At 36.8% G+C, this 23,016-nt stretch overlaps 1 protein-coding gene across 2 annotated transcripts in view; it reads left to right on the top strand.

The window, feature by feature from the left end:
- KHDRBS2 (KH RNA binding domain containing, signal transduction associated 2) overlaps positions 1–23,016 on the top strand; it is a 619,474-nt gene that overhangs the window by 565,964 nt on the left and 30,494 nt on the right. For both annotated transcript variants that reach the window (XM_086370607.1, XM_086370606.1), the window contains exon 8: positions 21,040–21,098. In XM_086370607.1, coding sequence (XP_086226733.1) covers positions 21,040–21,098 — 59 coding nt within the window. The remainder of the gene's footprint in view (positions 1–21,039; positions 21,099–23,016) is intronic.

The raw sequence follows: 23,016 nt of genomic DNA, 5'->3' as shown, positions 1-23,016 counted from the left end.
AATTGAACTCCACTGGCAAAGAGTTAAAAGAAAAAAAGGAAGGTAGAAAAATCTCTGGTTTTTGTTGTTGGGGCTTAAATGGGGAAGGGCCTAGGCAGTGGTCAGGTTTACGTGGAGGCAGAGTCTAGGCAGGGGTGGGCTCCTGCTCATGACCCACACCTCAGGAAAAGGTCTTATGTGGGCCTGGGGAAGTGGGGGCTAGGCTGAAACCAGCCATGGGGTCCTCCAGAGTGTCAGGCCCAGGGCACCAGGGGGCACCCCAGGGCTGAGTGGTGGGGTGACCCCTGATGGGTTCCTGTTCCTCCACACCTATAGGCACTCTCTCCTGGTCAGGTGGCTGTTTATCCTCTCCTCTTCCTCTTGCACCTGCCAGACATACATGGACAGAGGGTGCCCTTTGAGGGAACCCTGGACTACAGAGGGGGCCACAGTGGGCAGAAGGAGGATGAGTGACAGGAAGGTAGAGGGGGTCCCCAGAGGAAGAAAGGGGGCTCAGAAGGCAGATGGCTCCCGAAAGGCAGAGGGGTCCTGGAGGGCAAAGGGCTTTGGCCTGAGGACTCAGGATGCTCCTCAGGGCCAAGTGGAAGGGAGAACACCAGGTGGCTCCCCATTCCTCAAACCCTGAGGAGCCTCTCCCAGGCATCCTGGCTTTTTCTCCTTCCCTCTTCCTCTCACACTCACAGGACCTACCCCTGGTAGAGGGACCCTGAAAAATAGAGGGATCTCTGGAGGGCAGAGGACCAGGGCCAGGGCCTCGAGAGGCTCCTTGTGGTTAAGTGTAGGGGGAATTCAAGGCACTTCCTGCAATTGATCCTCCAACCCCTGAGGCTCTCCTCCTTCCTTGTCAGTCTCCTGGAAGCAAGTGTTCCTCTCCTGATACCTGAATTTCTCCCCTCCCTAGCCACCCCTCAGCCACACTGGTCCCCTCTGGCTTCGACTTCCCCTCTCCTCCTTGCCCCCTCACCCTACATGGTACCTGGTTGCCTGGGGGTTTCTTTCTATCTGCCTGATTGTTGGAAGTCCCTCACCAAAGTCTGGTGAGTATCCTAGATGTAGGGGTAACATGGACTCCATGTCTTTCCCCTCTGTTATCTTGGTTCCAGTCCCTGAATAAAGTTTTGATAAGATGCTGACTGTGGAGTTGGATCTTGGGAAGAGTACGAATACCTTCCTATGTGAAGAAGTAGAGGAATTTTCATCTAGATAGAAGGATAACCATGGTCAGGGGCATGCGGCTGTGAAAAGATTTGTAACTTTGAGACAGACTCCACCATTTCAGGGTGTAGGGTATATAAATAGGGGAGTAATAGGGAAGAGGCTGCATAATTAGAACATAGATAGAAAAGGGACTAGTATGCTGTACTAAGGAAATATCACTCAGTCTCAGAATTGGAGAAAAGGAAGACATGAAAATACATAATTATAATTCAGTTCAAAGCATGATGCTACTCTGGTGGCGCATGGAGATAGCACCTGACTCACATTATATGCTTAGAGTCTCTGAATAAATGTAGCCTTGTTTCCTCACATAAAGAAAAGACTTAAAGAAGTAGAATCCCTCTTATCAAATTTTGGGGCTTCCCTGGTGGTTTAGGAAGTAAAGAATCTACCTGCAACATGGTAGACCTAGAGGAACATCAGAGATCTTCCTGATCCCTGGGTCAGGAAGATCCTTTGGAGAAAGGCATGGCAACCCACTTCAGTATTCTTGCATGGAAAACCCATGAACAGAGGAGCCTGGAGGGCTACAGTACACGGGATTCCAAAGAGTCAGACTCAACTGTGTGATTAACACACTAAATAACTTACTTATTTGAAATTTCAAAGTCTAGAGCATGAAAATAACTCTTTAATAAGTAGCAAGTCATCTTGGGACATTACACAAAACAGGTGAGATTTCATTTGTGATTTAAATGGAAAATAATATAAATCACTATTATTAAATAGACATAGTGCAGCTTGTACCAATGAATTTAGTCTCAAAGGCAACTAGATTAAGTATTAAAATAATTAGAAATTATACTGATTTTTACAGCACTAAAATCTTATTGATACTCATGAATTATGACTCAACCAAAGAAATGTGCGTACACAGTCAAAATTATGTCCATTTCAAGCTAGGGTTCAATAGCTTTGAACCCAGGTATTTGTACCAAAAGTAAGCAACAGTGCATTTATTAATGTCATGTATTCTTGAGCTTAATGAATCAGTCAGTTGAAGGTCTTATTTATAGAAAATAATTGCTACTAAGTAATGATTATTACACACAATGAAACAAAATTAATGTTTTATTAAAAAATTGCTCACTCCTCACTTATGTAATAAAGCATCACAGTAAGCAAAAAATATAACTTGAATTAGAAAAAATGATTAAAGTGTTTATAAAAGACTTTTCATAAATTTATGCACAGTGCTGAATCATGGGAAAAAAAGCATATTTAAATGTTTTTCTCTCTCATTTAAGGCATGAGGCTATACTCTCAATAGATCTATTTTCTATAAAGGGATTCACTGCAAAGCTGATCATAATTCTATATGACATGCCTTATATGTATCATTTATATTAATCCTTAGTCTATGAGAAGAACAAATATGTCACTTCCCTCATGAATAATCATCCTATATTTCATCTTCTGAATATCAAATACCATCAGTTGAAACTTAAGAGGGTATTTGTGGTTATTTTACATTTCAGCATATTTCAAGAAGAAAGATGGGAATCTCTCTATCAATACTGCAACATTTATGAATATAGAAAATAGGATCTTTATATCTATGGCTTCAATGATGGACAGTTATCCAATATCAGTATTTATTGAGTGTCTGCTATATACTAAGCACTTATCATGGGCTGTCACAGATTCTTATTAATACTTGAGAGAAATATAACCATTGCCATAAAGGTGAAAAAATGGAGTTCAAAGAGATTTGTCCAAATAACAGTTCAATAAAAATGAAAGATAACAGATCTCAAATTGCAGTTCAAATATCTTTTTTTTTTTCTGTATTCTGTATCATTTTTTACAAGACATGCTGATTTTCCTCTGCATGGATCAGACAAAGGATATCTTGAAATGGTGAACTTTTTAATGAGCTACTTTTGAGTGGAATACTCATAGCTTTGACTTTCTCAAAACAAACTGGTCAGAAAAATAACCACAGAGCTTTGTTGTGTTATCTATCTATCTGTATATCTATGTTTAATGTATTTAGTTTACTGAATAATTTCAGGAGACAATATTTATGTTCTATTTATCCACAAACATGATTGTTCTATACCACAGTACTTTTTCTGTGATATGAATGGTTGAATGCAATGAATTAAAAAAAAAAAAAAGATACAATGTAAATTTCAAAGATACTTTGAAACTATTCATGGAATCTTGATGGATTTTGAAGGAGTATTTTAGAAATATAGAATATAAATCATTTCTCTTTCCCCATGATAGATATCTCTGAAAACCACTGACAGTAGAGTATGGAAACAGGTATTTATGTTTTAGCTAACACATACACACAAAAAGGAACATATTTCAATTAACATTTTTTAACACATACATAAAATTATCAACATCCTTCAATTTTTGAATAAAATTACTTTTGAGTTTCATTTTCAAATCCATTTTAATTATTTTTGTACTAGAAATGTATGAAATAAAAGTTATGCAGAAGAGTTTAAAGTTTTGATATGGTTTATATTTAATACCAAGTTTTGAGAGTGAATACTCAACAAAGAAAACAGCTATGCTTAAACACTAATTTCTAGTGAAGGAAGGTTAATTTGTTTATTTTAATCCTCCTTTTGTCCTCAGAAAAAGGCAAGTTTCTAAGCATAGAAATTCTTAAACAGAAAATGAAGTTATAAAATATGTACACAATTGTGGCTAAGTAATTTAAGCTATAAATTTTTAATATTTAAATCACTTATTAATTCCAATGATATTAGTCCCTATGATTTTAATTCTAAAAATATGAGATTATGAGCTTTGAATTATATATATGAATTCACTAATAATTGGCAACTGCATGTAGTATATGTTTTCTTTCCTATGTTCTCTTTTGCTTTATGGCTGGATATATCAAATAGTGTTTCATACTTGTTGGTCAGTCACTCAGTTATGTCTGACTCTTTGTGACCCAATGGACAGCACCATGCCAGGCTCCCCTGTCCTTCACTACCTCCTGGAGTTTGCTCAAACTTAGGTCCATTGGGTAGATGATGTCATCCAAAAATTTCATTCACTGTCGTCCCCTTCTCTCCTGCATTCGATCTTTCCGAGCATCAGGGTCTTTTCTGATGAGTCAGCTCTTCACGTCAGGTGGCCAAAGTATCGAAGCTTCAGCTTCAGCATCCTTCCGATGACTATTCAGGATTAAATTCATTTAGGATTGACTTGTTTGGTTTCTTCTCAGTCCAAGGGGCTCTCAAGAGTGTTCTCCAACACCACAGTTCAAAAGCATTGATTCGTTGGTGCTCGGTCTTTATGGTCCAACTCTCACATACATACATGACTACTGGAAAAACAATGGCTTTGACTATATGGACATTTGTGGGCAAATAATATATCTGTTTTTTAATATGCTATTTAGGTTTGTCATAACTTTTCTTCCAAGGAGCAAGCATCTTTTAATTTTATGGATGCAGTCACCGTCTTCAGTGCTTTTGGAGCCCAAGAAAATAAAGTCTCTGACTGTTTCCATTGTTTCCTCATCTATTGATCATGAAGTGATGAAACCAGATGCCATGATCTTTGTTTTTTGATGTTGAGTTTTAAGCCAGCTTTTTCACTCTCCTCTTTCACCTTCATCAAGAGGCTCTTCAGTTCCTCTTCACTTTCTGTTGTAAGGGTGGAATCATCTGCATATCTGAGGTTATTACCCCCTGCAATCTTGATTCCAGTGTGTGCTTCACCCAGTCTGGCATTTCATATGATGTCTTCTGCATATAAGTTAAATAAGCAGGATGACAAAATACAGCCTTGACATATTCCTTTCCCAATTTGGAACTGGTCCATCATCCCATGTCCAGTTCTAACTACTACTTCTTGACCTGCATACAGATTTCTCAGGAGGAAGATAAGGTGGTCTGGCATTAGCATCTCCTAAAGAATTTTCCATAATTTGTTGTGATCCACACAGTCAAAGGATTTAGCATAGTCAATGAGGCAGAAGCAGTTGTTTTTCTGGAATTCTCTTGCTTTTTCTGTGATCCAACAGATGTTGGCAATTTGATCTCTGGTTCCTCAGCCTTTTCTAAGTTCAGCTTGAGCATCTGAAAGTTCTAAGTTCATGTACTATTGAAGCCTAATTTGGAGAATTTTGAGCATTACTTTGCTATGCTAGAATATGAAAATTTTGAGCATTACTTTGCTATCCTAGCACATGAAATGAGTGCAATTGTGTGGTAGTTTGAACATTTTTTCACACTGCCTTTCTTTGTGATTGGAAAGAAAACTGACCTTTTCTAGTCCTGTGGCCACTGCTGGGTTTTACAAATTTGCTGGCATATTGAGTGCAGCACTTTAACAGCATCATCTTTTAGAATTTGAAATAGCTCAACTGGAATTCAATAACCTCCACTAGATTTGATCATAGTGATGGTTCCTAAGGCCCACTTGACTTCACACTCCAAGATGGCTGGCTCTAAGTGAGTGATCACACCATCGTGTTTATCTAGGTCATTAAGATCCTTTTTGTATAGTTCTTCTGTCTATTCTTGCCACTTCTTCTTAATATCTTCTGCTTCTGTTAATTCCATACCATTTCTGTCCTTTTTTGTACCCATATTTTCATGAAATATTCCCTTGGTATCTCTAATTTTCTTGAATAGGTCTCTAATCTTTCTCATTCTGTTGTTTTCCTCCATTTATTTGCATTGATCACTGAGGAAGGCTTTCTTATCTCTCCTGCTATTCTTTGGAACTCTGCATTCAGATTTATAATTAAGAGAGTTTAATTTATAAACTCTTGAAAATATTTGCTAATGACCTAATAAATATTTTGAGTCTTTATTCTATTTACTATTAGTATGAATCATGACAGTGAGTTTAAAGACCACCACTCATTTATAATGTCTGTTATCAAAATTCAAGCACATTTGGTTGCTTTCAAATAATGCCTTCTATAAACCACTATGTTGCTTTACATTTAAATTAAATAATTAGCTTTTAATATTTGGATGATAAAGTACATTTTAACTTTTACAACATGATAATTAATACTTTGAACCAATTGTACTACTTGATGTTAATGTGGAGAATCTAACAAGCATTGTTTTTATGTTAAGAACTTCTATATAGACATTGCCTAGTTTGTGATCAGTGGAGTCTTGGGAATGGATCTGAAGTAAAAGTGAAGAATTAGAGGTTGAGGAATTGAACTCAGGAGACAGCCTTGGGAAGGACCACATGTATGGGTGGATGTGGAAAAGCATCTGTCGCCTTGACCATTCTTCCAACTTCATCTCCTGAAACCCACCTCTGCCCTGCCACACTAGCTGTCTTGCCATTACTCAAATGTGCTAAGCACACACCTACTTCATAGTCTTTTTAGTTTTTTTCTGGAATACTCTTCCTCTAAATTTCTAAGACTTGCTCCTTTATCTCCTACAGGTGTTTGTATAATATTGCCGTGTTAGTTGCTCAGTCATGTTCAACTCTTTGTGACCCCATGAACTGTAGCCTACCAGGCTCCTCTGTCCATGGAATTTTTGAGGCAAGAATACTGGAGTGGGTTGTCATTGCCTCCTCCAGGGGATATTCCTGGCCCAAGGATTGAACATGAGTCTCCTGCTTTGCAGGCAGCTTCTTTACCATCTGACCTGATGGTAAAGAGCCAACAGTTTAATATTGATTTAACAGAAAAGCACTTTTTGACCGCTTTTGTTGTTCACATGCTAAGCTGTGTCTTACTCAGTGATTGGCAGCATGCCAACCTCATCTGGCCACTCCTTTGACCACTTTAACTATGATTTTACCCCCTATTTTAATACTTGATGTCCTTCTTCCAGCTTTAGTCTTTTCTCTTTGGCACTTATGACTATTAAACTTTTTTACTTCTCAACTCTGTGAGGGCAGGCATCTTTGTCTATTTTGTTCACTGCTGTAGTCCTTAGCACTTAGAATGGTGCCTGGTACATAATAGGTTCTCAATAAATTTTGTCAGATAAATGAAGAGAAAGTAGGTTGGAAATATCCACAATATTCATCTATTTATACTTCCTTGTACACGTGTGCTAAGTCACTTCAGTTCTGTCTGACTCTTTTCAACTCTATGGACAGTAGCCCTCTGCCAATGGGATTCTCCAGGCAAGAATACTGGTGTGGATTTCTATTTCTTCCTCCAGGGGATCTTCCTGACCCAGGGATTGAACACGCATCGCTTAAATCTACTGCATCTACAGGTTAATTCTTTACTGTTAGTGCCATCTGGAGATCCAGCCAGTCCATCTTAAAGGAGATCAGTCCTGGGTGTTCATTGGAAGGACTGATGTTGAAGCTGAAACTCCAATACTTTGGCCACCTGAGGCAAAGAGCTGACTCATTTGAAAAGACTCTGATGCTGGGAAAGATTGAGGGCAGGAGGAGAAGGGAATGACAGAGGATGAGACGGTTGTATGTCATTACTGACTCGATGGACATGGGTTTGGGTGAACTCCGGGAGTTGGTGATGGACAGGGAGGCCTGGCGTGCTGCAGTTCATGGGGTTGCAAAGAGTTGGACATGACTGAGTGACTGAACTGAACTGAGTGCCATCTGGAAAGCCCATACTTCCTTGTAGTACTTACATTTATTATTCCAACATATCTAAGTAATATGTTAATATTACTCCTATTTGTATTCTCAGGATGATACTGCTGTTCAGTAAATATTTATTGAATGATTTCATGTAGTCACAATTTTCTAGGTAGCTTCTCGGTGGTAAAGAATCTGCCTGCCAGGGTAGGAGATGCACAAGATGTGGGTTTGATCCCTGGGTCAGAAAGACCCCCTGGAGGAGAGCATGGCAACCCACTCTAGTATTCTTGCTTGGAAAATCCCATGGACAGAGGAGTCTGACAGTCTACAGTGCACTGAAAGCAAAGTTTTGACCCTCAATCCCATAAGAAATTGAAAAGGAGAATAATAAACTCAAAATCTCTGTACTTTAAAACCCCAGGTTCAAACTGCCTGCAATGGCTTAAAGGCATCTTATCTAAGTTCCTTAACCTGTGTGCTATTCTTTTGTAGGTGAATAAAATCTTTTATTCTGCTACATAGAAGTTTTCTAAGTAAGCACCAAATCTACTTTTCCTGATAAAACCTCTTGAAACCTTTAGGTAGATAGATAGATGGATATATAGATGTGGCTCAAATGCTCAGTCATGACTGACTGCAGTCCCTTGGACTGTAGCCCACCAGGCTGCTCTGTTAATTTAATTCTCCCTGCAAGAATACTGGAGTGGGTTGCCATTTCCTCCTCCATGGGATCTTCCCCATCCAGGGATAGAACCTGAGTCTCTAACTTCTGCATTGGCAGGCAGATTTTTTACCACTAACATAGCCTGAGAAAGATAGATAAATAGATAACTCTAATTGAAGTTATGTTAAGTAAGGATCAAATAAATTGGTTAAAAAAAAAAATGGAGACCTGTTCTAAATAGAACTGAATGCTAAGACCTCAGTGGAATAAGATAGCATTAGATTCTCCAAATAGAAAGGGGAGTTAAGGGATGAATACACAGGTAGTGAGGGATGTAACCAATGCAATAGATTGTTGGATGATAACTACATTAGAAGTTAGCTGTTTAAACTGAAATTGGCATAAAACTCATCAGTTCCAAGACATCAATTTACTCAGTTGGCCAACATTTCTTGAGCATTTACCATATATCAGGCACTGGGTTACTCCCTGTAAATATATGATGGTCCAAATAGCCCTGAATATTATAAATAAAGCTTTATTTGGAAAGACATAAATAATTACTAGCACACATAAAAGTGAAATTCAAAAATGACAATGATATATGTGAGAGGTAAACAGAGTTGTTGGAACACATCATAAGGTTATTTGGAATCTGAGAAGGTTTCCTAGAGGAGGAAATAGTTGAGCAGGAAATTAAGAGGGTTTTGAAAATTTTGTGTGCTTGGGTCAGGCCTTGTTCTTGATCATGTTGGGATTTTTTTTGAGGAGGAAGACAGGTAAATGCAGAGGGATTCTCACAACTCTCACATCTGGTCTTCCTAATCACAGTTAAGTCAAGATCAAAATGTCATTAGGTAAATTATTTCCCATCTTTTTGTCTAGTACTGTGTAGATAAGTTGATAATGATTGTTTGAATAGATATAATGGACTACATGAAGTATAGGTTGTCCACTGAATTCTGTCATCAGATACACCAAAGTTCAATTCCAGTTTTACCACCAAAGACCTGGTTAGCTTAGGACAAATAACTTAATCAGATAAACCCAGATTATCTATTCTGTATTTTGCTCAATACAACTAACTCAAAAATTGTTGTTATGATTAAATATGACAGTTTTAACTTAGCAAAGTTTGGGATGTATTAAATATGAGAAAAGTATTAAATGTTTGTTTTTATGGTTATTACAGTTATTATGGCCTCTGGGAAGGAAGAGTGGGAGAATTTCAAAAGGACAAATAATCTAATTTCTTGTTTAAGGCCCCTTTCCATTTTAAATTTCTCAGTTCTAAAAATCAGGTGATGAAAATGGTTAGGAAATAGAAAAGAAGATTTAAATCAATAAGGAAATAACGTGATATAGGTTCTGTCTTTCACTGCAAGTGTTATTAAAAATATTAGCAAAAGAGAATTAAACAAATCATGGTAGTTTATAACCCATGCATTTGAGTTTGGGCCTCCAAAACATCTGGCTTAATATATGTATCACTCTCAAGATCCACCAAATCTTCCAAAATACTTTTTAAACTGCTGAGTGAGGTTAACCTGGAATTAACCTCTTTTCTTGCCTTTTAATACCTGTAAAGTTGTAAGGGAAAAAAAAAAAAAAAACCTAGATGTGTAGCAATTCAAACTGCAGTTATTGAATGTGACATCTAATGAAATGAAATAGTTGTGAGTTATCTTCAAATAATTTATCCTAATATTTGAATTTTCTCACGTGTTTTAACAAAAAAAAGTCTAAGATCATAGATATAAAGAAAATAGAGATGGAAAAACACAAGGGAGAAAGCAGTTGTGAAGAGAAATATTCATTGTACAGGTATTCATTTTTCCAATAAATATTTGAGTACCTACTATATGATTGATACTCTGGCTGTTAATGATGATACAACAACAAGAATGAGACACCACCAACAGAGGGATTTGCTTAAGACAAGAAATGCTTATGTTTGTCCCCTTTTTAAATCATTCCAAACTCTTTACCATGATTAATAAAGGTCCTTCAAGTCGTGGCCCCTGCCTCCTTTTTCACCCTGTCTAGCTCACACCCGCCTGCACCTGCTCTGGAGGAGTAGCTGCCCATGCCATGCTTTTAATCACCTCTGAACTTGTGCCAGTGACTTGCCCTTAAGCCTTCTTTACTCCATTTTCATTTAAGCACTTAATTTCTTCTTCTTTTCAGTTTTGTCATTTGATGAATGAAAAACCAATAAGTCACTCCTTATCACTTGCTTAGTGGCTTTTCTGTGAGACTGTAATTTTCATAACGGCTTTTCCAGGGCCATTTGTTTCATTTTTAGTGTTTTACAAAATAGACTGAATGTATCTATATGGAACTGCTATGTTTTATAATGGTTATTGTATTGTTACATGTATAGGCAGAGATAATGAAAATTAAAGAATACCAGATCACCTTACCTGCCCCCTGAGAAACCTGTATGCAGGTCAAGAAGCAACAGTTAGAACCAGACATGGTACAATGGACTGGTTCAAAATTGGGAAAGGAGTACGTCAAGTATGTCACCATGTTTATTTAACTTATATGCAGAGTACATCATGTGAAATGTTGGGCTGGATGAAGCACAAGCTGGAATTAAGATTGCCAGGAGAAGTATCAATAACCTCATATATGCAGATGACACCACCTTTATGGCAGAAAGTGAAGAGGAACTAAATAGTCTCCTGATGAAAGTTAAAGAGAAAAGTGGAAGGGCTTACTTAAAAGTCAACATTCAAGAAAGTAAGATCATAGCATTAAATTCCATCATTTAATGGCAAATAGATGGGGAAACAATGGAAGCAGTGACAGACTTTATTTTCTTGGACTCCAAAATCACTGCAGATGGTGACTGCATCCATGAAATTAAAAGATGCTTGCTCCTTGGAAGAAAAGCTATGACCAACCTAGACAGCATGTAAAAAGCAGAAAAATTATTTTGCCAACAAAGGTTCCTATAGTCAAAACTATGGTTTTTCCAGTAGTCATGTATGGATGTGAGAGTTGGACCATAAAGAAGGCTGAACACCAAAGAATTGATGCTTTTGAAGTGCGGTGTTGGAGAAGATTCTCGTGAGTCCCTTGGATTGCAAGGAGATCAAACCAATCAATTTTAAAAGAAATCAATCCTGAATATTCATTGGAAGGACTGATGCTGAGGCGGAAACTCCAATACTTTTGCCACCTGATGTGAAGAACTGACTCATTGGATAAGACCCTGACTCTGGGAAAGATTGAAGGCAGGAGGAGAAGGCAGAGGACAACATGGTTGGATGACATCACCGACTCAATGGACGTGAGTCTGAGAAAGGTTCAGGAGATGGGAAAGCTGGTGTGCTGTAGTCCACAGAATTGCAAAGAGTTGGAAATGACTGGGTGATTGAACAACAAAGAATATATTGAGTGCTGAGAGAAGGGAAAAAATGCAGCTAATTTCCATGGGAAAGTAAATTTTGTTCTAGAAAAGATGTCAAAATGGAAATTATTTATAAGAATCTATTTGCAAATAGGTCACATTCTCTAATGTAAGCATAAAGTTGATCCTATTGGCAGTCTTAACCTTCAGTGTTGGAAATAATAGGAGATGACTGCCAAAGGAAGACCTGGGAAGAGCTATGAGAATTATCAGGTAACATTACAGTAACATGATGTTGAAGGAAGCTGTGAAGTCTTGAGCTATTTGATGAAGGGTCTGTAATGTCTCTGTCCCACCAGTGTTTGGTTAATGCCCTGGATGACACTGAGAAAGGTTGTGGTTGGTGGCAAGAACTGATTCATAAACCTGTGTGTTTTACCCATTAATCTACACACTAGATTCAAGAGCTTTATAAATAGCACTTGTATGAAGCTTTATTGAATTTAACAGATGGGCTTGATGATCATGTCAATGGATTAAAAATAAGGGAACTAACAATTTTTGATTTGAAGGTGGGGATTGGGCTGAAAATGTGTCTTTACTTAACAGTTATCTCTGAAAATACAGTGTAAATGCACAATATAACAAAGTTTCAGGGTAAATGCTGAAGAAACAAATATTAAGAGAACCCACTTAAGCACTAAGAATAGTAAGATAGTTATGAATCATTCATATTAATACATTAAATCCCTTTATCCTTTCATCTGAAATATTATTTTATAAGTTTTACTTCTCTTCAATTCAGAAAATAGTCAGTAAAGCTTTAGTTGAAATTCATAGTCATCTGTGTTTTCTACTTTTATACCCAAAAATCTACAGCTTAAAAACATTGGAATACACACAGGGTATAAACCAAATGACTCGAACACTGTGAATGTGAAAGCTTTAATCTTATGAGGCCACAATAATCTCTGGTGTATCTGTAGAGTGTTTAATCATCTCTGATATATTTTTTAATATCCTACCAAAGTACATAGTTTGAAAAGTTAAGTAAATGTTGCTCTTTAACAAATTTCATTCTCTATTCCTCCCAAATTTACAGGTCTAATTGGTTTGATTATATGAACACAAACCTATAGAACAGATCTCATTTTTGTTACTGCCAATGTCTCTATTCACAATAATTGAATGTCTAAAAACTTGTTTATAAGCTTGGTTAGTCTCACTGACCTGTGAACAGGTTTATCCTAGCATCAGTGCAGTTTCTCTGGCCACAGGAACATGAGCACCGAGTGCTGGATGAGAAGCACTATGGGAATGGCAGTTTCATCATGACACTGGTGGGCTCACTAAGAACTTTCTTCAAAAATTAGCTTGATTATAATGAAGCTTTCCCCAGAAACTAAATTTTATCTTACTTTTTTTCTATTGTTTTAATTTCCATTTAATTAGTTGTCTTCAGTTCAGTTCTGTTCAGTCGCTCAGTCATGTCCGACTCTCTGAGACCCCATGAATTGCAGCACGCCAGGCCTCCCTGTCCATCACCAACTCCTGGAGTTCACTCAGACCTACGTCCATCGAGTCAGTGATGCCATCCAGCCATCTCATCCTCTGTCATCCCCTTCTCCTCCTGCCCCCAATCCCTCCCAGCATCAGAGTCTTTTCCAATGAGTCAACTCTTCACATGAGGTGGCCAAAGTACTGGAGTTTCAGCTTTAGCATCATTCCTTCCAAAGAAATCCCAGGGCTGATCTCCTTCAGAATGGACTGGTTGGATCTCCTTGCAGTCCAAGAGACTCTCAAGATTCTTCTCCAACACCACAGTTCAAAAGCATCAACTCTTCAGCGCTCAGCCTTCTTCACAGTCCAACTCTCACATCCATACATGACCACAGGAGAAACCATAGCCTTGATTAGATGGACCTTTGTTGGCAAAGTAATGTCTCTACTTTTGAATATGCTATCTAGGTTGGTCATAACTTTCCTTCCAAGGAGTAAGCGTCTTTTAATTTCATGGCTGCAGTCGCCATCTGAGGTGATTTTGGAGCCCCCCAAAATAAAGTCTGACACTCTTTCCACTGTTTCCCCATCCATTTCCCATGAAGTGATGGGACCAGATGCCATGATCTTCGTTTTCTGAATGTTGAACTTTAAGCCAACTTTTTCACTCTCCACTTTCACTTTCATCAAGAGGCTTTTTAGTTCCTCTTCACGTTCTGCCATAAGGGTGGTGTCATCTGCATATCTGACGTTATTCATATTTCTCCCAGCAATCTTGATTCCAGCTTGTGTTTCTTCCAGTCCAGCGTTTCTCATGATGTACTCTGCATATAAGTTAAATAAGCAGGGTGATAATATACAGCCTTGACGTACTCCTTTTCCTATTTTGAACCAGTCTGTTGTTCCATATCCAGTTCTAATTGTTGCTTCCTGACCTGCATACAGATTTCTCAAGAGGCAGGTCAGGTGGTCTGGTATTACCCTCTCTTTCAGAATTTTCCACAGTTTATTGTGATCCACACAGTCAAAGGCTCTGGCATACTCAGTAAAACAGAAATAGATGTTTTTCTGGAACTCTCTTGTTTTTTCCATGATCCAGTGGATGTTGGCAATTTGATCTCTGGTTCCTCTGCCTTTTCTATTTTTTTTTTTATTTTATTAAATTTTAAACTTTACATAATTGTATTAGTTTTGCCAAATACCTCTGCCTTTTCTAAAACCAGCTTGAACGCCAGGAAGTTCACGGTTCACATATTGCTGAAGCCTGGCTTGCAGAATTTTGAGCATTACTTTACTAGTGTGTGAGATTAGTGCAATTGTCCAGTAGTTTGAGCATTCTGGTATTTTTCCTGTCAGAAATTTTATGTACTTTTTCTATATATGTATTAGTGTCTAAGTCATGATGTCAAAAAGCCAAAATGTTGTATATAATTTTTTTTAATGAATAACTAGACAAGGATTAATGCATTAATGCAGGTAACGTGTTCTATCATGATTTTACATATATACCAGCTACTAGGAAAATTATATCTGCTCTAACCACTGGAGTAATAAAGTTTCAAGTTTCAAATCACCAATAATTATCCTAATTTTAATTAACACTTCTCTAGTTGTAACTGTGTTTGCAAGCTTTGATTGCTACATTTTCTAAAATATAAGGTGGAATAATAATGTCCATTCAAAGTAAATGATCATATTGTGCTTGAATTCATTTGTCCACTTTTAACTTGTATGTAACATATTTAAACAACATGATAAATTAAAATAAATATAATGCAATATAACTTTCTGAAATAATGAAAAGGAAGAAATAGAGCCAATAACATAGCTTACTGTCTCTAACCAAATCATATATGTATTTAAAAATGATTGAAAAAAAGCATAACATTGTAGAAATTACAAATGCATCAGTTACAATATTTTTAAACTTTTAATTTGAATTTTAATCAGGCCTGCTGTGATTCATGGGGTCACAAAGAGTCGGACATGACTGAGTGACTGAACTGAACTGAACTGATTTTTCTTTTTATTAATGAATTATATTTGTCTTAAATGTTTTATTAGTTTCAGTTTATGTGTAGTATAGTCATTCAATATCTCTATAGATTATGTATACCTGTGGCAAATTCATTTTGATATTTGGCAAAACTAATACAATTTGTAAAGTTTAAAAATGAAATAAAATTTAATAAAAAATAAAAATAAAAAAATAAAGTTGCTATAAAATATTGACTGTATTCCCTGTGCTGAGCACTACATCCTGTAACTGACATGTTATATACTTATTTTACACCTGTTTGCACTTTTTAATCCCCTTCATTGATTTTGCACAAGCCTCTACTCTTCTGCCTGCTGGTAACCACTAGTTTGTCCTTTGTATCTGTGAGTCCATTCATTTATTGCTATGTTTGCCTTTTTTTTAGAGTCAACATATAAATGAAGACCTACAGTATTTGTCCTTCACTTTTTGACTGACTTAGTATGATAATCTCTAGTGGCATCTGTGTTGCTGCAAATTTTATTCTTTATTGTGACTGAGTATTATTGCATTGTGTACATGTACCACATCTTTTTTATCCACTCATCTGTTTATGGACATTTAGGTTGCTTCCATTGGAGAAGGCAATGACACCCCACTCCAGTACTCCTGCCTGGAAATCCTGTGGATGGAGGAGCCTGGTAGGCTGCAGTCCATGGGGTCCCTGAGTGTCCGGCACGACTTGAGCGACTTCACTTTCACTTTTCACTTTCATGCATTGGAGAAGGAAATGGCAACCCACTCCAGTGTTCTCGCCTGGAGAATTCCAGGAACGGGGGAGCCTGGTGGGCTGCCATCTATGGGATCACATAGAGTCGGACACGACTGAAGTGACTTAGCAGCAGCAGCAGCAGCAGCAGCAGGTTGCTTCCATGTCCTGGCTATTGTAACTATCGGTTCTTTTGTTCTTTTTCTTCTTTGCTGTTTCCATTGCTACTGATATAAGTAGACAGCATTTCTAAAGCATATGCAAAGTTTTCTAAAGATTTTTTTGCCAAATGTTTTATTATTTTGAATTCTTTTATTTAATCATTTATTCATCAACAAATATTTTCTGAATACCTGTTTATCTTCAATGAATTTCTTTAATTGCCAATTCTATTATTTGGGATATGGGCTAAGCTTCTGTTATAAGAAGATCCACAATTCAGTTGCCCATACAAGAGAAACACTTATCTCCCTCACACACACTAAAGCATGGCAAGTAGGTGGGCTTTGCTTCATGACACCATTCAGGGTTCCAGGCAAGTGGAATGCCACCTGTCTTAATTCAGGCTGCTCTACATGATACCATAGATTGGGGGTTTTATAAACAATAGATTTTTTTTTTTTTTTCAGTTCTGGAGGCAGTAAGTCCTAGATCAGAATATCAGCATGGTTGGGTTCTGATGAAGCCTTCTGGGTTGCAGACTGCTGTATCTTTGTATCCTCATATGGAGGAAAGAGAGCAAGAGAGCTCTCTGGGGCTTCACCTTTTTAAAGGCACTAATCTCATTAATAGGGCTCCACCCTCATAATCTAATTTAATACCCAAAAGTCTCACCTCCTAATACCACCACAATAGGGATTGAGATTTGAACAAATAAATTTCTTCTTTTCACAGCTATTTGTAAGCCTTCGCCAGACAGCCATTTTGCTTTTTTGCATTTCTTTTCTATGGGAATGGTCTTGACCCCTGTCTCCTGTACAATGTCACGAACCTCCATCCATAGTTCATCAGGCACTCTGTCTATCAGATCTAGTCCCTTAAATCTATTTCTCATTTCCACTGTATAATCATAAGGGATTTGATTTAGGTCATACCTGAATGGTCTAGTAGTTTTCACTACTTTCTTCAATTTAAGTCTGAATTTGGCATAAGGAGTTCATGATATGAGACACAGTCAGCTCCTGGTCTTGTTTTTGCTGACTGTATAGAGCTTCTCCATCTTTGGCTGCAGAGAATATAATCGATCTGATTTCGGTGTTGACCATCTGGTGATGTCCATGTATAGAGTCTTCTCTTGTGTTCTTGGAAGTGGTTGCTTGCTATGACCAGGGTGTTCCCTTAGAAAAACTCTATTAGCCTTTGCCCTGCTTCATTCTGTACTCCAAGGCCAAATTTGCCTCTTACTCCAGGTGTTTCTTGACTTCATGCTTTTGCATTCCAGTCCCCTATAATGAAAAGGACATCTTTTTTGAGTGTTAGTTCTAAAAGGTCTTGTAGGTCTTCATAGAACCGTTCAACTTCAGCTTCTTCAGCCTTTCTGGTTGGGGAATAGGCTTGGATTACCATGATATTGAATGGTTTGCCTTGGAAACGAACAAAGATCATTCTGTCATTTCTGAGATTGCATCTAAGTACTGCATTTTGGACTCTTTAGTTGACCATGATGGCCACTCCATTTCCTCTAAGGGATTCCTGCCCACAGTAGTAGATATAATGGTCATCTGAGTTAAATTCACCCATTCCAGTCCATTTTAGTTTGCTGATTCCTAGAATGTTGATGTTCACTCTTGCCATCTCCTGTTTGACTTCTTCCAATTTGCCTTAATTCATGGACCTGACATTCCAGGTTCCTATGCAATATTGCTCTTTACAGCATCAGACCTTGCTTCTATCACCAGTCACATCCACAGCTGGGTATTATTTTTGCCTGGCTCCATCCCTTCATTCTTTCTGGAGATATTTCTCCACTGATCTCCAGTAGCATATTGGGCACCTACCGACCGGGGGATTTCCTCTTTCAGTATCCTATCATTTTGCCTTTTCATACTGTTCATGGGGTTCTCAAGGCAAGAATACTGAAGTGGTTTGTCATTCCCTTCTCCAGCGGACCACATCCCGTCAGACCTCTCCACCATTGCCCACCCATCTTGGGTGGCCCCACACAACATGGCTTGGTTTCAATGAGTTAAACAAGGCTGTGGTCCGTGTGATATGCTTGACTAGTTTTCTGTGATTAAGGTTTCATTGTGTCTGCCCTCTGATGCCCTCTCCCAACACCTACCATCTTACTTGGGTTTCTCTTACCTTGGACGTGGGGTATCGCTTCATGGCTGCTCCTTACCTTGGACAAGGGGTATCCCCTTACGGCCACCCCTCCTGACCTTGAACGTGGAGTAGCTCCTCTCGGCCCTCCTGTGCCTGTGCTGCCACCGCTCTTAACAAATCTCTATTCACTTTTGTTTTTTCTGGAAAAATGGCACATTCTTATTTGAGTTCATAACTTCTTTAAACATTTTTTTAAAGCAGCAAGGATTACCAATAATTGGGCTTTTTCTGGTTTTTCCTCATAATGCTATAATACATATGCTTATAGCCTGCCATTTAGGTTTTACTGGTGATAGTATAAAATGAGCCATCAGCTTTCTATCAAACAGTACTTTTTTCTTACACATTCTGCTCTTCCAGTGAACTAATAGTCTATATTTGAGATTTTTTTTTTTTGTCATAACAATCCCTGAGGTAGGCAGTGATTTAGAGTAAGTCTGCTTCTATGTAATAATTTAGAGACAAGTTCCTTATATGCTGCAGTGAAAGACTTCCTAGGTATTAACTTTATTTCCATGGTAAATGCTAGATCATATTTTTTAGTGCATTCTACCATCTGAGGAGGTGACTGCACAGTAACAAGATGAGGAGCTTGCTCTTCATTTGGAAATGACCTCAAAGTTAACACCCTTATTTTCGTGCATATCCCATGTTTCCTGACACAGTCACAAGGGCATTTCTTGCTTCTAGATTGGTTGAGAGTGTATTTCATTCACTGTGTGGCCATTTGTTAATGTAAAATATTTTCTTATGGAAGCAATGAGAAGTAATATTTGGATAAGTAAAAGCATGAACTCTGTAAGAGTCCATTATGATTGTTATCTATTATTCTCCCATTATTTTGCATTATCCATTATTTTCAACTTCCCAGCTGGTGCTAATGGTAAAGAACCCATCTGCCAATAGGAGACATAAGAGACATAGGTTTGATCCCTGGGTTTGGAAGATCCCCTGGAATAAGGCATGGTAACCCTTTCCACTATTCTTGCAAGGTGAATCCCATGGACAGAGGGATGGAACAAAGGTCTGAGTTTTGAAAGTTAAAATTCCCTCTTTGTGTAAATATGTCATTTATGTTAGACAATAACTCAGCTTCTTGTCATGGTCTCTCTTAGTCATGTTCCTTTTCCATTCTTAGCTTGGTCAATTAAAATTAAACTGAAATCCATTCAAAAACAAATTACCACCGCTAGATAGTCATGACTGCCACTTCTTGATAATCCTGGAAATCAGTGTAAACTCTCAGGACTTTGGTACACATATATGTGGGTTCTCAATTGGGTTGCATCATTTCTAAGAAGATAAACATCCAGCCACCAGCCTTAGATTTCTACAATCTCAAGTCTTAGAAGTATGCAGAGAAAACTTATTACTGTAAGTTTTTTTTTTTCCTTAGAGAGTCTGTATATAATTATCCTGCCAATGAAGATGAAGTTATCTTTCTCTTTTCCAGCTACATTACACTAAAATGAATTATTCCATATCAATTGCTTCCCAGAAATATAAAATTGACAGAACTTCCATCTATCTTTCTTTTCACCTCTAATATATAGACATTTCTTTTTCCCTTCTCATTCCTTACTATTGATGAAGTCTCAAGTATTTTATAAAATTAGGCCTATGGGATTGTCTTGAGGGATAAAGACAACCAAATAATTTTAGGTCTTCCTGTCTTCCTTCCAACCTAACCCTTTGGCAATTTATCACACACCTTCCACCCTTATACAATTTGGTATTTGATATTAAGCCCTTTTATTGTTACCCTTTTATATACTTGGTAAGAATTCATAATTGTGATAGAATTTATAAATTTATACATAAAATTATATATGTGAATATACATATAAATTTTATGTACATAAGCATAAATTTATTCAGGCAGAAATCTTTAGATGAAGGAGCTGGGGTGAAAAAATATAGTGTACCAAAAATATTGTGGATTTTTAAGTATAATACACATTAATTATCCAAATATTAAGTTAGTTTAAATATTTTCCACTTTTTGTGTAGTATTTTTAAAAATTATAACTTGGTTACATTATGCTAAGCATCTAGCAAAATATTAAATGAGAGGAAATAGCTTATATATATGAGAAACCTATGGACCTATGCTGTGAAAAAGTTGGAGAGGAGTATAATTTCAGTGTATGAAAGTGAAGATGAAATTTATGTATATTTCTTAAGCTAATTGCATTAAAGGTTATACACAATTGACCAGATTGTCATCTTCTGTAGCACTTTTTCTTGGAAATAGACCTTTCATAATTCTTCTCTTGAAGTCCATACTTGTGTTTTAGAGGACATTTGATTTATATAAGTGGAGGATAGAGATTTTTTATAAAGTACTAATGTGGGATGAGAAAATTATAGCACTCATTGTCAATAACCTGTATTGTTCTTACTGAATATTCTTTTTTTTTTAATTTTTTATTTTTTAAAAATTTTACTTTATTTTTAAACTTTACATAATTGTATTAGTTTTGCCAAATATCAAAATGAATCCGCCACAGGTTACTGAATATTCTTGTTAGAATTGTATTATTCAGTGAATATTATTCTATTATTATTTATGTTCAAATATGTGTTTTATGTCTAGAGACTCTTGGGATATTACCTTAGTACACATTTTGATTTCAAATTCCATATAAGTTTTAGGGTTGATTCCTCCCAAATACAGTAACATTGATTACTGTCTAAATCTATTGCAGTGTTCCTGAGTACTATGACTATGGTCATGGAGTAAGTGAGGATGCCTATGACAGCTACGGTAAGACCTTTTCTTTACTAAAACTGAAATCAAAACATTCATCAGTCACTGACAACTCAGAAATTACTTCTATCTTTCTAACCCCAGTTTTTTTTTAGAAGTCCAGGTCACACTAATTTATGTAATTACAGGATGAGATTTTACCTAAAGAGCCAGAAAATTGGACAGATTAATTTTTATCAAAATTCCAAAAGCAATTAACCACAATCATAGATAATTTTCAACAGCAACAATGAACATTCTGGATAGTGTCTTTCTTAAATGTTTCACTGTTTCCATTGTCTGACTCATTGATATGACAACAATGTTTTGTCTTTCTGTTACCATAAAGTTCATTAGAATAATACATGGTTAAAAGATTTATAAACTTTTAAGGACAGAAATTATAACTTTCAAGTTATTTTTATTGCATGTAGTTCCTGAAAGTGCCAAATAATGATTGATTAATAAGAATTAATAGTAAGCATATCAGTCTATAAATTAATTTCAAAACTACATAATTTAATTTAAAACCCATTTGAAGTTAATTGTACTTCAACTCAGTAATATTATTGAGTGCCTATGATATATCAATACAGTTCATTACTTTAGAAGTATAGTTTATGGTTCCTGAAAATATATATGCAGTATCACCAGTTGACTGCCTTGAAAAAATATCATTCACTTAAATACTCCCAGTCCTAGATTTTTATTAAAATAATATGAAGGCCAATCTGTTCCTCTTTATGAGAAGCAGTAAAAGAAGTGATGAATGTGGCCTGTGTTTGGGGCTCCATGTAATGAAGGTGTAGTACTCCATTGGGACAGGGAAGGAAGTGTTCAGACATTGGGAGAAAGTGCACCCTCCTCAGAACAGAAGCATCAAATCAACTCACTTCTCTGGTGACTATCATAAGGTCAATTCAGAAACAGGAGCCACCATCATAATGATTTCTATCCAAAAATTGAGTTTGTCCTTTGAGCACAAAGATATTGTCAGGCTTTAGGAATATGATGGTGTACACAACAGACATTGTCCCTCCCTGGTTCTTACTGTCTACTTTTGAGAAACATATTCCTACATTTAAAAATTGTGCCAGACTATAAATCATGGGATGAAGTAGAAGACCAGAAATCATTACTCATGCAACAAATACTTAATTAATGGCTAACACATGCATGCCATTGACCTCAATCCTGGAGATACTTCAGTGAACAATCTTTTAAAGCTTACATTCTAAGTAGAAGATACATTATTATTTATGGATCACTTTTTCAAATGGAATTTTTATTTATAAAATACAGTAATTGCTTTTCACATGTGGCACATAAATTTGAGGAAGAATCATCACCTGTGAGATTTAGTTTACAAAATTATATGCTCTGAAGAAAATGGCAAGGATGAAATTGATGATATGTGACTGCATATTTGGTAACAGGATGGGAGTTTATTTAGATTGTATCACTTTTTCTATCAATATTTTCTTTCTGTAAGCATTGCATTTTATTCTCATATTTCTTTACTCTCATTTTATTTTTTGTTGCAGTATAGTTGATCTACAATGTTTTATTAATTTCAGGTGTAGAGCAAAGTGGATCAGTTACACATACACATATATCCACTCTTTTTTTTAAAGATTCTTTGCCCATGCAGGCTATCTATTTCTATTTCTCAGTTATTTACATTTAAAATGTTAATACATGTAAATAAGGCAATAGGGAAAATGTGTGAATATAAATAATTACTTCTCAGACCTTCTGATGGAGCTGCAGGAGCCATCGTCAGGAGATCTGGACTCACTTCTGAAACCTATTCTGTTCTTTCATGTTTGTTTAGCTCTTCTGCTGCAGCCAATTCTAGAGATAGACTCTATCATTTTATAAGCCACCCTGCTCATAAACACTAGATTTCATTCTGAATAAATTAGAATTAACCAAC

This window comes from Bos grunniens, chromosome 23 (genome assembly GCF_055505025.1).
Source record: "Bos grunniens cultivar Pamir isolate PY7600 chromosome 23, Bosgru_T2T1.0, whole genome shotgun sequence".
In the NCBI taxonomy this organism is placed as follows: domain Eukaryota; kingdom Metazoa; phylum Chordata; class Mammalia; order Artiodactyla; family Bovidae; genus Bos; species Bos grunniens.
Note: the sequence above shows the minus strand (reverse complement) of the source record. Positions and strands in the feature narration are given on the sequence as shown.